Source organism: Carettochelys insculpta, chromosome 1, assembly GCF_033958435.1.
Source record: "Carettochelys insculpta isolate YL-2023 chromosome 1, ASM3395843v1, whole genome shotgun sequence".
Taxonomy (NCBI): Eukaryota; Metazoa; Chordata; order Testudines; family Carettochelyidae; genus Carettochelys; species Carettochelys insculpta.
Window position 1 is genome coordinate 48,783,307 of NC_134137.1, and position 16,133 is coordinate 48,799,439.

Genomic DNA, 16,133 nt, shown 5'->3' on the forward strand with positions numbered 1-16,133 from the left:
CTGCAGCTGGCAAGGGATGTGAAGAGTAACAAGAAGGGTTTCTATAGGCATGTTAACAATAAATGGGTTATCGGAGAAGGTGTGGAGCCGTTACTGGATGAGAGAGGTAACCAAGCAACAGATGATGTAGGAAAAGCTGAAGTACAAAATGCTTTTTTTTGTCTCACTCTTCGTGGACAAAGTCAACTCCCACATGACGGTCCTAGACAATGCAGCATGGGAAGGTGGAGGGCAGCCATCTGTAAGGAAGGAACAAGTTCTCAGCTATCTAGAAAAGCTAGATGTACACAAATCCATGGGTTTGGATTTAATGCACCCAAGGGTACTGAGGGAATTGGCAGAGGTCATTGCTGAACCTTTGACCATTATCTTTGAAGACTCTTGGAGATTGGGGGAGATACTGGATGACTAGAAAAAGGCAAATATAGTGCCCATCTTTAAAAAAGGAAAGAAGGACAATCCTGGGAACTATAGACCAGTCAGCCTTACCTCAGTCCCTGGGAAAATAATGGAGGGGATACTCAAGGAATCCATTTTGGAGCATCTGGAAGAGGGAAGAGTGATCAAAAGTAGACAACATGGATTCACCAGGGGCAAGTCCTGCCTAACCAATCTAATTAGCTTCTATGATGAGGTAACAGGCTCTGTGGACATGGGGAAGTCAGTGGATGCGATATACTTGACTTCAGCAAAGCTTTTGGTATGGACTCCCACAACATTTTTCTTCATAAGTTAAGGAAATATGGATTGGATCCTTGGACTATAAGATGGATAGAAAGCTGGCTTGATGGTTGGGCCCAAGGGGTAGTGGTCAATGGCTCAATATCTGGATGGTGGTAGGTTTCAAACAGAGTGCCGCAAGGCTCGGTTCTGGGGCCAGTGATGTTCAACATCTTTATTAATGACCTGGATGAGGGACCTGATTACAGTCTCAGCAAGTTTGCAGATGACACAAAACTAGGGGGAGAGGTAGATATGTTGGAGGGTAAAGAGAGAATCCAGAGGGACCTGGATAAATTGGAGGACTGGGCCAAAATAAATCAGATGTGGTTCAATAAGGAGAAGTGTAGAGTCCTGCACCTGGGGCGGAAGAATCCCAAGCATTGTTATAGGCTGGGGACTGACTGGCTCCGCAGCAGTACGATAGAAAGGGACCTAGGGGTTATGGTGAATGAAAGGCTGGATATGAGTAAACAGTGTGCCCTTGTAGCCAAGAAGGCTAACAGCATACGAGGGTGCATTAGGAGGAGCATTTCGAGCAGATCTAGAGAAGTAGTTACTCCCCTCTAGTCCGCACTGGTGAGGCCACATCTGGAATATTGTGTCCGGTTTTGGGCCCCCCACTATAAAAAGGATGTGGATATACTGGAGAAGGGTCAGTGGAGGGCAACAAAAATTATTAAGGGGCTGGAGCAAAAGACCTATGAGGATAGGCTGAGGGATTTGGGCTTGTTTAGTTTACAGAAGAGAAGACTTAGGGGTGATTTAATAGCAGCCTCCAACTTCCTCAAGAGGAGCTCTAAAGAGGAGGGTGAGGAACTGTTCTCAGTGGAGTCAGATGGCAGAACAAGGAGTAATGGTCTGAAGTTGAAGAGGGAGAGGTGTAGGTTAGATATTAGGAAAAACTAATTAACCAGTTGGGTGGTGAAGCACTGGAATGCATTGCCTAGAGAGGTGGTGGATCCTCCATCCCCCAAAGTTTTCAAGTCCCGGCTTGACAAGTTCCTGGCTGGGATGACTTAGTGGGGGTTGATCCTGCTTGAAGCAGGGGGCTGGACTAGGTGACCTCCTGAGGTCCCTTCCAGCCCTATGATTCTATGAGTCTATGTTTTACTTTCACAGTAGCCTCTAGGATTCTGAATTGGATAATGGAAAAAAATATGACAAGAGACTGGTCATTTTCCACTTTCCTGAATGGTAGGAAACCTAGGAGTTGCAGAAGAGTCGCTACATCGGTTTGCCAAAAGCTCAGGATGATGACAGTTGTTCACACTCTTTTGGTGTTCCAAAGACTTTCCCAAGAAGCAAAAGCACTAAAAACTATTTTTTCTAATGGAAGCTTAGAAACTGCAGAAATGGATGGCACTTATGCAGGAAAGTTTTCTACGGGCATGTGGTGTTTTCAAGACCTGGTAGCATGGACTAATAAACTATTATGGAACAGATTCACAGAATTATTAGTTGATCCTGCAAAAAGCAGCAACTAAAGAGAGATACTGAGAAAAAAGTGACAAATTTAATTGCAAGGTTTTTACATCAATGCAACACTAAAAAGCACAATTTACTAACTGACATTTTGTTCTTGCTACTTACCCAGTTTATAAAAAGAGCCTGAGTAAATTTGACGACTTCCAAAGTCACAAGCAGACTGATGGGAATGAGGTTGTTGTACAAGATGATAAATGTCAGCAAATTGTATCCAAAATTGACAGAGAGCTCTTCTGTGGACCAAAATGCACAGAATAAGGTCAAGAATAAGGCATATGTTTGTATTCAATCATCCATGCATTTTTACACTGCTATTACTGTGGACTGTTCCCATTTTAAACCAATGTCATACACAGATGAACAGGTATATTGTCTCCACAATGCAAACCTTTTCTATTTATTGAAAGGGGCTAGATTATTGCTGTTTTGGATCAAATAGGAAGAGCAATTCAGAAGGCCTCACAGCAGATGACCTGCAAGTAACTCCCTTAAAGATGAATATTTCATTACAATGTTGGGAACATTTCAAACCAGCTCTGACGTGACATTCAGGATCAAAAAAAACCAAGCAAAATTTGCCCCTTGCTTTGCAAGCACACAAGGTTCCAGTGCAGAAAGTTATGCTAGCTTTCTGACTAAACTAAACCAAATCAAGGTCATGGCCTGGCCCCATTCTACTCCTGCCAGCATGTGTCATTCTGCTGAAGGTTGTAGAGGATGCTGTTAGTGTACATTTTTGGATGCCGGGGTCCTCATCCTGATCTCCCCTACACCAGTTCACATTCATGAGAAACTCCAATTAACTCTCTGCAAAACAATGTGAAAATGGTGCAATGCGCATCAGAGCTAAGCCTACTATGACTGCCTCAGACACAGGAGCTGTCATGGTGCACAAAACTTCTTTATCCTCGTTCCCCTCCCAGAACAGCTGTTCTGAGAACCTGAACAGAATAGAATAGAATAGAGAAAATCTCACCCAGTAAGATTTGGTTTTAATAATGATGAACAAATGAATTTTTTGTCTAAAATAACTAAATATAGGACAGATGTTACTCACTACATGAATAAAATATCAGAGCTGGTTTGAAATACTCTCAATATTATAATGAAATATTCATACACGAGGAGGTTATTAGCAGGGCATCTGCTGTGAGGCCTCCTGAATTTGCTCTCCCTACTTGATCAAAAATAGCTGGAATCTGGTGGCCTTCCAGGCACACTGCAGAACACCTGTTTGAGAGCATCTGGGGATGGGTTGAGGGTAGTCTTCCCAGAGCAAAAGAGGTGAAAGTGGTGGCTGACTGGCTAAGTTCCTTGTTGAATGATTTTTCCAGTAGTATTTTCTGTAGTATTTATTATGTGGTAGGGTGCCTAGAGCTTGTAAAGGTATTTTTATATGAATCTTCTCAGTAGTCCATCGTGTCCGACAACATCTTGAGCTTGCACAGGCTTATCAGTTGTGCACTCACATGTGGCTGAGGAGTCCAAGCCGTGAACAGCATAGGCATTCACAGTAGGGGCAAGGGAATTGTCCCGGCTCTGTCAGAGCGACTACTTCTGTTGCTTTCCTCCTTTCATGAATATCAATCAGGCGTATGCATCGCTGCTCTTCGAAGTTGTCATACGCGTGTTCTATGAGAGCATGCCAGCCTGTTCGGTCTTCTGCATGCTGCTCTAGTTGCTTGGCTTTAATCCAACATGAGCAATGTTGGCCTTCACACAGCCTCTATACCTCTTGTGAGACCCATCTTGACTCCTTTTGCCCTGGGAGACAGAGTTCACCATAGAAGAGGTGTTTAGGGATTCTTGATTCCTCCATTCCCACGACATGCACTGTCTAGCAAAGCTGGGCTTTGAGAATCATGGTTCCAACGCTTGTGGCTCCTGCTTTGTCAAGGACTTCCAGGTTTGTGACTCTGTCCTGCCATCGAATACGTAGTATTGACCTCAGGCTGAGTGTGTGGAAGTGCTCCAGCAGTTTCACATGTTTTCTGCACAAGGTCCAGGTTTCCCAGCCATACACGAGACTGGTCAGGACTACAGCCTTGTACACTTTCAATTCAGTGGACTGTCGGATATTGTACTATTCAACATTCATACTCTCAGACGTCCTAGTGCCAGGTTGGCTTTGAAGATCCTGGCACTGAATTCTTTGTCAAGAGAGCCATCATTGGCTATCACACTGCCCAAGGTACTTGAACCCATCTATTGTTTTTAATTCTGTTCCTCCAATAGAGATTGAAGCAGGAGAGCAGCAGATCCTGGAGCAGGTTGAAACAATACATTGGTCTTTCCTAGGCTGATGGTCAAACCAAAGAGGCGAGTGGCTTCAGCAAACTTGTTGATGATAAGCAGGAAAGCAGATTCCTTGTGTGCCACAAGCGCACAGTCATCAGCAAAAAGGGCTTCAAGGATGAGCCTCTCAAGCGTTTTAGTTTTAGCATTCAAATGACGAAGGTCAAAAAGTGACCCATCAAGCCTGTACTTCATGTAGACTCCATGGTCCAGGTCCCTAACTGCGTGGCTGGGGATGCACGTGAAAAAGAGGTTGAATAACACTGGGGCCAGCATGCAACCTTGCTTCACACCATGGGATATCACAAATGGATATGAGGACTCACCATTCAAAAGAACAAAGCCAGTCATGTCATTGTGGAACAGGCATATGAGGTTAACGAATCTTCTCGGGCAGTCGAATTTTGACAGGATAATTCACAGGACTTCTCTGTTGACGGTATCAAATGCCTTGGTCAGGTCTACAAAGACCGCGTATAGATCCAAGTTCTACTCTATGCACTTTTTCTGGATCTGATGAACAGCAAAGATCATGTCAATGGTGCTGCAGCCTGGGCGGAACCACACTGTGCTTCTGGCAGGTTCTCCTCTGAGATGCTGGTGATCAGATGGTTGAGGATGACTCAAGCCAAGATCTTCCCAGCAGTAGAGAGAAGGGATATACCCATTAATTGCCACAGTCAGCTTTGTTGTCCTTGTTCTTGAAGAGTGAGACAATTGTGGCATCCCTAAAGTCTTTGGACACGTCTTCCTCCCAGATACTAGTCAAAATGTTGTGAAAGGCTTCAAGTGACCCTGGTCCTGCTGCCTTGAAAATTTCAGCAGGGATACCGTCCATTCCAGGGGCTTTGCCAGAGTTGGTCTGGCTTCTTGCCTTTTTGACCTCATCCATTGCAGGGGGCAGGTCAACACCGTCTATTGTGGGTTCCTGAGGGATCTGGTCTAGGGCCACAGGGTCGACAATGGAGGGCCTGTTGAGAAGGTTGCTGAAGTGCTCTCTCCACCTGTAGTTGATGCTGCTCTTCTCCCTCAGGAGGTTCATGCCATCTCCAGACAGGAGAGGTGTAGTACTTGGCTTTGATAGCACTGAATAACATCTTGGGGTTCTTGGTGTCAGTGTAGTATTGGACTTCATCAACTTTTCTTTCCCACTATTCATCTTGCATTTTCCAAAGTGCAGTCTGTGCCTGACAGTGAAGGTGCTGGAAACAGTCATGTTTGGAGATTGAGGACTGATCATTTTGCCATAACAGAAATGTATTCTGTTTTTCCTTTAAGATCTTCACGATGGTCTCATCATTTTTGAATATGTAGATGCAATCTGCTGACAGCGGTTCTGCCGAGATTACCCTGTTGACAGTAACATCTTGACAGATGTGTCTAGTGTAGACATAGCCTTTATGTATACACCTTTCATACCGATCATTTTGCCATAGCGGAAATGCATTCTGTTTTTCCTCTAAGATCTTCACGATGGTCTTGTCATTTTTGTCAAACCAGTCTTGGTTTTTTGTCAAACTCTGTCTTCATGTCACCCTTCTACTTGTTAGTCCATTGATAGCTATTAGCCAGATTCTGGAGCCACAGGTCTTATCACAGAAGGGGCAGGTGTTGGTAGATGTTGGAGGGCCACAGGGCAGTTTTTGCCACTCTTTTCTACTCTGCCTCCCCTCATCAGCACTGTGGAGGGACCTCTCAAATTGTGCCACCCCCTCATGGACTACCTCTCTCCACTGAGACTGTCCAGGGAAAGGTTCTCCCAAGTGTAGACACCGATGCTGCACTCTTTCATGTGTGCCTTCAGCACACTCTTGTATCACTTCTGCTGGCTCCCAACACTCCTCTGTCCTTCTTCCAATTCGGAAAACAAAATCTGTTTTGGGATAAGCTCATCAGACATCCGAACTGCATGAACAGTCTGACAAATTTGTTGATAAATGATAATGGTTTCAGTGCTGGTCATGTTCAACTCTTGCAGGACACTAGTGTTGGTGCGCCTGTCCTCCTGAGGCTGCATTGACGATATTGTTCAAGAGCCTTCAGACGATGCTTGTATGTTGTCCAGGTTTCACATGTGTACAGTAGCGCTAGAATAACTGCTTCATGGTATACTAAGAGCTTTGTCTTGGCACATGTCTGGGTTTTCAAAGACCCTTTGTCTCAGGCGGGCGAAAGCAGAGCTTTCACAGCTCAGAAGATGCTGGATTTCTGCATCAATGTTGACTGTAGTGGAAAGACGACTTCAAAGGTATGGGAAATGCTCCATATTTTTCAGCAGTTCTCCACTGAGTTCAATAGAAGGTCCACGAGATTGTCCCATCAGTGAGGGTTGGTGGAGCACCTCGGTTTTTTCATGTTTGGTGTGAGGCCAAGATTCTCATATGATTCAGCGAAGGCACTTAAGATGGTCTGAAGGGCTGTGGAAGAAAGACCAGCAACCATGTTGTCATCTTTGTATTGGAGCTCCATGACTAAGGCCATGGGCGTCTTGCTTTTAGTCTTTAGTCTCCTGAGATTGAAAAGCTTCCCGTTTGTTCTACAGACAATCTTCACACATCTGGAAGCTTGCCATCAAGGAGGTAAAGGGTCATGGTGATAAACATGCAGAACAATGAAGAGGCAATGACACACCATTGTTTGACTCCCATTTTGACCCAAAAGGGGTCACTTCGGGATCCGTTTTTGCCCAATACTGTGGCAGCCGTGTTGTCATGAAGCAGCCTCAAGATGCTAATGAATTTTTTGGGACAGGCAATCTTTGAGAGGATGGTCCACAGGGTGCTACAACTGACTCAGTCAAACAATTTTGTTAGGTCAATAAAACTCATGTATAAGGATTGTTTTTTTCCTAACAATAAGAGAAAATGAAGGGTTCTGTGCATATAACTCATGAGATTGCTTTGAAAATCCTCTTCTGTAAGTGAGACAAGTCTTGTGGGCCATATCTTGATTTCAGTTACTCCTATTTTTCCAGATACTGCATTGATTTCAGCCACATTATTCTCAATTACACTCAATTTGTGAGATCAGATCCTGAAACTCTTGAGTACTCTACATTACAAACCATGCTCCACTTGTTCCTTTTCATCACTGCTTTCTCCAGTCATTCACATACCTTGGATTTCATATTTTTATAAATTCTGCAACACTTTATTTAAGAAAAAAAGGAAGAACACGATTGCCATAACATTAAGTCAAAGTTGGTTCAATGAAGAATGTGTCATGAGATCTATATAGCGTCTTAGCAACGTTACTCCACTTTTCAAAGAATGAATCTTTTTCAGTAAGATTACCATAACTGCAATTCATCTGAAACAGATCATGGCTCAGCCATTGCCAGCAATTCTACCATTATCAGGAAAGATTTACACAATTTCAGTGACATTTACTTACCCAGCTCTGCATCCCAAGATAATGTCAGTAACACAATAGCCAACATTTGACAATTTTGTAGCTGATTGTAATATAAATTGAAATGCCAAAAATCTCTCTCCTACAGAATGACTTACGAAGATTTGGATATTGTCAAAACACTTCAAGACAGAATGTTTTACTATTTAACCTCATAAATAAATACAGGTAGCAAAAAAGAAAGTAAAATGGAGACCTCAAATAAAACACGCACACTACAATAGCAAAATTACTCCTGTCTATTGTAAGCTAGAACACCCAAGTCCAACAAATACAAAGTCTTAAGCCGTGTCTACAAGTGCACGCTACTTCGAAGTAGCGGCACTAACTTCGAAATAGCGCCCGTCACGGCTACACGCGTCGGGCGCTATTTCGAAGTTAACTTCGACGTTAGGCGGTGAGACGTCGAAGTCGCTATCCTCATCAGGAGATGGGGATAGCGCCCTACTTCAACGTTCAACGTCGAAGTAGGGAACGTGTAGTCATTGCGCGTCCCACAACTTCGAAATAGCGGGGTCTGCCATGGTGGCCATCAGCTGAGGGGTTGAGAGACGCTCTCTCTCCAGCCCCTGCGGGGCTCTATGGTCACCGTGGGCAGCAGCCCTTAGCCCAGGGCTTCTGGCTGCTGCTGCTGCAGCTGGGGATCCATGCTGCAGGCACAGGGTCTGCAACCAGTTGTCGGCTCTGTGGATCTTGTGTTGTTTAGTGCAAGTGTGTCTGGGAGGGGCCCTTTAAGGGAGCGGCTTGCTGTTGAGTCCGCCCTGTGACCCTGTCTGCAGCTGTGCCTGGCACCCTTATTTCGATGTGTGCTACTTTGGCATGTAGACGTTCCCTCGCAGCGCCTATTTCGATGTGGTGCTGCGCAACGTCGAAGTTGAACATCGACGTTGCCAGCCCTGGAGGACGTGTAGACGTTATTCATCGAAATAGCCTATTTTGATGTTGCTACATCGAAATAAGCTACTTCGATGTAGGCTTCACATGTAGACGTAGCCTTAGTGTGTGAACATTAACCTTCAGATGCCCATGTAGAGGAGATCATCATCTCCAATGTATAGATGGTCTAAGTAAAATACAAAGAGACAGATCCTCAGCTGACATAAGCCAGCATTAAATTCAAGTCAGTGAAGTTACGACATTTTACATCAGCTTGGGATCTGGTGCAAAGAAAATATGACTGAAGTATGTAGTCCAAAGGGTTGACAGACAAAGAAGAGGTTGATACCACATATCCTGTGCCCAATTAAGAAAATTACACTGCTTCAAACAATTTTTTTGTAACTGAAATAAAGAGCCTTTCCATCATCTTTGAGTGGCATTTTGTACTGCTGGGTGGGGCACCTGGCATTTGATTTGCCATTTTACTATCTCACATCCATCCCCCTTTATTTTTGGTCAGCTGCCTGGCAGCAGTCTCTGACATTGTGGGGAGTGGGGGAAGACCTTGCATCCCTCAACCACACACTCACAGGCAAGCTGGACTCCATAGTTACCTCAGTCATTTGTTTCTAGACTACACTGTCATATAAAGTTAACTTCTGGCTGCGATTTTTATTTATGAGCCTCCGTTATCTATTTATTTGGCAAAGACAGATAGCCTAGCATGCTCTGTAGAATCCTCAGACTCTGTAAGTGCTCACTGTTTTAACACATAGACAAAACATGACCTGCAATCGAACTCTCACCATTTGAGCCAAGATACCAGACAACTTCACCGTGTGTTCTGTTCCACAGTAAGGCACCCACAGAACTAACAAGGGCCATGACCAGAAGGATGCAGAACAAAACCAGAATCTGCATGTTCGTCACCTTGTCCACATTTGATCTCTTCAAAGGTGCTTTAGTCGAATTCTGAAAAAAAGCAGAAGCAGCTTTTAGAAAAGGCTTAAGTAAGACATCAGCAATACTGCTAAATGCTGTTATCGTATCTACACAAGGTGGGGACTAGTAACAAAGAGGAAGCCGTGCTAGTCTATACACTATCAAAACAAAAAGCAATCAAGCAGCACTTTAAAGACTAGCAAAATGGTTTATTAGGTGAGCTTTCGTGGCACAGACCCACTTCTTCAGACCATATCCAGACCAGAACAGACTCAATATTTAAGACACGGAGAACCAAAAACAGTAAGCAAGGAGGACAAATCTCCTCCTTGCTTACTGTTTTTGGTTCTCTGTGCCTTAAATATTGAGTCTGGTCTGGTCTGGCTATGGTCTGAAGAAGTGGGTCTGTCCCACGAAAGCTCACCTAATAAACCATTTTGCTAGTCTTTAAAGTGCTGCTTGACTGCTTTTTGTTTTGAAGGTGGGGACTGTTTTCTTTCGATCTTTTGTGCACAGTTAATTTCCAGAGTCTTAAAACTGAATTTAGATATTTTGTTCTCCAATTCCCCCTCCAGTCAGTTAATATTTTACTTATGCCAAGTTTATGAGTAGTGTCCAAAACACTGTGGAGGTACTATTTACACACACACACACACACACACACACACACACACACACACACACACACACACACACACACACACACACACACACACACACACAAGCTTTGTGAATTAGAAACAGGTACTATACTAGGCTCAATTTCTTCTGCAGCCTCAGCATATTCCCTCCATCCTCTTCAGCCCACTCTGGCGGCCAAGACAGATAAAAACCAAGGCCATGTTGCAGCCTCTAGCCCAGGGTCTAGCTCCCAGTTACTGCCCTCAAGAAAATGCAGGGATTGCAATATTCCCTGGCTTCTGCTCAGGGAAGAGCCTAAAGGGGAAAATGCACTTTAAACCATGATTTCTAGTGAACTTCACAATTTCAGCCCCCGGGGGTGCGACTGTGGCGTCAGCCCTGTGCAGCAGAGTGGATCTCAGGTAGTGGGGTTCAGGCTGCCAGCCCCACTTCGTCCCAGGTGGTGGGGCTTGGTCTCCCATAAATTATTGCTTATGGACCATGACCTGTCTGGAACTTTTACAAAAATATCCATAACAACATCTTAACCCTAATCATGTCTAAAATGTATGTTGTAAGCTCTTCCCGGCAGGTACTAAGTGAATAGAATGTACCCAGGAGGGCAGAGTCCCAGTATCACTTCTGGGTGCTACTCCAAAAATACACGCTTTATTTTGCATAATCAACTGCTAAGGACAGGCAGAACACAAAACTAGAGAATTCCAATTTCCTCGAAACACAAACAAGATACCATTTCCAACTCATTTTACCTGCATGAGTTTTGTGTCGTGTCCTGTGTATACAACGATTCCCAGGACCCACTGGGTGTTTCTAAGCTGTGCACCTCTCAGCAAAATCTGGTCAGGCCCAATAGGAACTGGACTGGATGCCGAAAACAAAGGAAAAAAATAAGTGCAAATACTTCAGGAGATTCTGAAGATCAATTATTCAAGAAAGTGATTTTTTGTTAAATGAACACACTTTTCACAGCTACTTGCCTTTCACATAATTTACAAAACCGAGCACTTGGAAATGGTAAAGGACATTCAGCAAAAATCTGTGGCTGATCATCCCATAAATGAACATATTGAGCTTTCTGCTCAGCTGCATGCCAGTTTCTGCACCATGCACCAAGGTTGGGGAGCTGGAAAGGGACTGAATACAGTTCCCTGAACTTCAGGGCAGCCTTGGGTCAGTATGGCACCCAGCATGGTACAGAAAAGCCTCAAGACTGCTCTAAGTAACAACCCAGATAGTGTGATTTCTGCTGAGCAAATGAAGGGACATAAAGTGCACTAGACATCTGGCAAACTTTCCAAAAATAAGCTGCTATAAAGACTATTAATCTCAAAAAGTACTTAGTCAATGTTACCAGTATTTTCAGAAAGCAGCAGAATCCAAGGGACTGTCAGGGACAATCAGTTGCTGTTCTCAACTCTGCTGTTAGCCTGCTATGTTACTTGGGGCAAGGCACTTCACTGCTCTGCACCTGAGGGTGTGTCTTTCATTGACATGCTACAGTGGCAGAGCAGGGGTAGCTAGATCAATGGGAGAATTCTTCAATCAACATACCGCTTTCTGAACTGGGGCTTAGGTCACCTTAACAAAGTTGCTCAGTGTGTGGATTTTTACATCACTTCTGAGTGATGTAAATAAACTGATTTTATTTTCTAGTGCAAACCAGGCCTTAGGCTCCCTACTTATAAAACTAGCACACAACACTTTCCCCTTCTTTTTGGAGCACTTTAATTTCTATGGATTATAAGACTTTAATTTATGCATTTGAAACATGAAAATTTTTCTTTTAAGAAAATACGAGAAGTCCTGTGGCACCTTATAGACTAACAGATATATTGAAGCATAAGCTTTTTTGGGCAAAGACCCGCTTTGCCACATGCATTTCTTTTAAGAGTTACAAGAGGGCTCTAAGTCACCCTTAGAAAGGAACTGTAGTTGCATATGAAGAGGCTGTCCTTTCTCCCATAATAAACAACCATCATTTGCAAATATTAGACTAGAATACTAGTCTTCTAGTTCCAGAACCCACAGGCCTCTATCAGTGAAGGCAAAGGCTGTCCACTGAAGTCAATAAAGCTACGCCACTTCACAATAGCTGATGATCCAGCCCATGCACCAGTTAGTGGTCATCCAGAGGAACACCTTGATGTTCTTTCTAAGCTGCCAAAGAGGGCAAGGAGCACACATACACATACACTATTTCTTAACAGATGACAATTGGAGTTTTGCAGTAAAGTTGATACCTTTGGCCATCTAAGCGCAAATTTCCAGTAAAGTCATACAGGTGACGGTTGGGTCCTTCACATTCTATCTTCCCCGTCACTTTCATCAAGTCTTCTCTTGACTGCAGACTAGCCGTTTGAGTCAACCCCTGCAAGAGAACAAGACAGAGGAGATGTGTGTCAAACCAACCTTTCTTCTTCATTTAATTTTCCATGTTGTTTTACAATGTTTCCTAACAATGAGAGACAGAGGCATAGCTTAGTATGGTGACTTAGTACTGCTGTCTGTGGGATTCCGGGGCTCTGTATGCCCCACAGAAATTCTTTACTCAATAAGGAACAGATTTTGCTCTAGCTTCCATGGTTGTTCAAAATACTAAAGTGGCCTAAGGTTGCTTCTACAATCATTCATAGGATGAGATGGAAAACAGGCTTCAGGGAGCTGCTATGCTCCCACACATGGTGCAATGGGGAGGAAGGACGGAGAAGAAACAAGGAATGAGAGAAACTTTGGTTCTGACCTCACCCCACCTCCTAACCCCCACAGGATAATGTAACTTATTGACACGAACACGTTAAGTCTTACTCTCTTTCCTGGGACAATGCAATCATGCACTGTCCTTGCTCACAGATGATTACACACTCCCCACAGATTAATAATCCCCACCCCCAACATAATTACTAGAGCATCACTTGTATGAAAATATCCAATCCTGACAAACTATGCTGGATGCCAAACTGGTCCACTCTTGCCCCCCAAGATCAGAGAACTGCACCCAGCTCCTCTGCAGTTCCCCCAGCCTACTGCACTAGTGCAGGCTACTCACACAGTAAAGAATTTATTCCAGTGTATGAATTTATTGGGAGGGCAGTGTAAGATTTATCACAGGTATCATTAAAAATAGCCTAACACACAATTTTCCAAAATTTAGAGACCATACGTCACTGTTTTCACTTAGGCTATGTCTACACTAAAAGCACGTGTCCACAGAAGTTACTGTCGACAGGGAAATCTTGATAGAACCTCTGTCCACAGTTTGCATCTACACACAACTTGCTCTGTCGACAGAGAACTGCCAGACTGCACTGCCCTCTGGTGCCAGGGAGCAGAATGGCAGCTCTGCAAAGAGGGCTGCCTGGCAACCAGAAGTCCTCTCTGTTGACATAAATGTGTCTATGCTTCAGTTCTGTCAATTGTTATGCCTCAAATTTTTGAGGGATAATACTGTTGAGGCAAATGCAGAGTTCTGTCAGGACTCTGTCCACAGAACGCTTGAAGTGTGTAGACACTCCCTGAGTTATGTCGACAGAAAGCCCTTTCTGTCGACAAAACTCTCTAGTGTAGACACAGCCCTAGTGTCATAAGTTACCCTTGAGTGAAAGGAGTGAAAAGTGAGTGTAAATCACTGTCAGATAGCCATTTTCTAGCCTATTTGCTCAAGTGAGAATCCACACTGAAAGGCAGTTGAAGAATTGAGTCCAGGTTTTTCAAATGCAGTGACCCACAAATAAATAAAATCTGCAGAGGATTCTGCCCCAGACTACTATCATTGGTATGAGACCTTTAGATACATCACATTTTCTCAAACAAAATTAAAATGCAGGAAAATGTAAATGTTTTCAAATATGAATTGTAAGTTACAATTGCATTTTAGAATTCAGATCTGTTTCTGTTAACTCTATGTCTTGGGAAAAGAGAAGTACTTTAACAAAACTCTTTCTGAACATCCAGCTGCACCTGTGCTATTCAAGACAGATTTTAATAGAAACCATGGCATTCCAAGATCTGAAAAGGTAAGTTCTTAAGCAGATGCCTGCCATAGGGAAGGGCAGATTAACAAAGAGCCCAGGTGTTTAAGAATGATCCTTGAACCTCTTAAAAAGGGAGAGCAGTGTCAACAAAAGTGGATCTCTACTTTGGGCAGCTAAATTCCAGCTCTGATCACAAGCACAGTGTGTAATAATCCAGTCACTGCATTTCAAATGCACTTGTTACGGCTTATTGCACTTGAAACCCAGCACTCAACGTACCTCTGATAGCTTCTTTAGAAAATCATAATGGTTTCTTTGATTGGTTACGCATCTGGCAGTGATGCACACAGGTTTCTGCTTAGACACTGCACGAGTATGCTGCAATCACATGCATTTGCCTCTTAAGGTGCTCAGCGCCCTGATTCTCCTCCCACATGAGTTTTACAGTTGAGCAGCTCCATTGATTAAATGGAGTTACTCCCATTTGACAATGGGGTAAGTTACAGGAGAACCTCTAACTCCCATTCCCAGATGGCATTACATTTCCCAAACATTTAAAATACAAATTTATTTTCTCACCTCTAAACAGGCTCTGATATTTCACAGATATATTGGCATCAAATAAAATTTGCCCTTGTAGGTGAAGTTTACCAGGGGCACAGCATGTTTGAGGCCCCTGGCACAGAACAGTCACTGCATTTGTGCTGCATGGGCTAGGGAGAAGGCATGTAAGGGGACTCCAAGGGTTCTGCATCAGCGCTGATAACCACTGAATGGGATGCTGGGAATGGGCAGGAAGATGGTAGAAGTGTGGCCTCTGGCTCTGTGATTACGGGGATCCCCTTAAGTGGGATGTGCATGAGAATCTCACTTAATTCTTTTTACTCACACAAAATTATAAGTCTGAACTCCATGCTGCTCCTAGCCCAAAGACTGAGGAGACAGAGAAAAGCCAAGGCTAAATATACAGGCTCTGATTCACCTTTATATTAGCTGTGTAAAGGAGTCATGAAGTGGATATGCACAAGTTACTCTGCATAAATGTCTATTTATGCTGCCACAGCAGTAGAAAGTGGCCTCTGTGTAAGTGAGAATCAGGCCCATATACACTGCAACATGACCTGAAGGACAACAAATGCAAGTCGTGTCAGACTGAAAGAGAGAAGATATTTAAAACACTTAACTAGCATGTAATGACAGCAGCCATGGAAGTAACACTCCTGGTATTAGGGAAAGGGAAAGTGAGGCAGAGAAAGAAAAGTTACTCACCTGTAGCAACGATGGTTCTTCGAGATGTGTCCCCGTGGGTGCTCCACAATAGGTGTCGGGCTCACCCGGCGCCGCAGATCAGAATTCTTCTAGCAGTTTCTATTGGATCGCACATGCACCGACGCGCGCCACTCCCTTGCGCGCCCCCCGCCATGTGCGCGATCCGGTCCCCGCCAGTTCCTTGACCAAACGCCTCGGATGCTCCTGAAAAACACCAGACAGAGATCCGAAGCGGGGAGGATGGGCGGGTGGTGGAGCACCCACGGGGACACATCTCGAAGAACCATCGTTACTACTACAGGTGAGTAACTTCTCTTTCTTCTTCGAGTGGTCCCCGTGGGTGCTCCACAATAGGTGACTACCCAGCAGTAACCCAAGTAAGGAGGTGGGTAATCGATTTATGTGCAGCTTGCCCCCGAGAGGACTGCTGTCGACAGACGGGTATCCTCTTCGAATACCCGATGCAGGGCGTAATGCTTGGCAAAGGTGTCGTAGGATGATCAAGTCGCCACTCTA

The 16,133-nt window shown here is 44.1% G+C and overlaps 1 protein-coding gene across 2 annotated transcripts in view; it reads right to left on the reverse strand.

Moving 5' to 3' along the window:
• The window catches only part of ATP8A2 (ATPase phospholipid transporting 8A2), a 556,173-nt gene that overhangs the window by 480,598 nt on the left and 59,442 nt on the right, over positions 1-16,133 (reverse strand). For both annotated transcript variants that reach the window (XR_012644144.1, XM_074985625.1), the window contains 4 exons: positions 12,618-12,745; positions 11,127-11,238; positions 9,600-9,765; positions 2,314-2,441 (listed from right to left, as the gene is read on the reverse strand). Coding sequence is in view for 1 of the 2 variants with exons in the window: in XM_074985625.1 (XP_074841726.1) it covers positions 2,314-2,441; positions 9,600-9,765; positions 11,127-11,238; positions 12,618-12,745 (534 nt within the window). In the remaining variant the exon portion in view is untranslated. The remainder of the gene's footprint in view (positions 1-2,313; positions 2,442-9,599; positions 9,766-11,126; positions 11,239-12,617; positions 12,746-16,133) is intronic.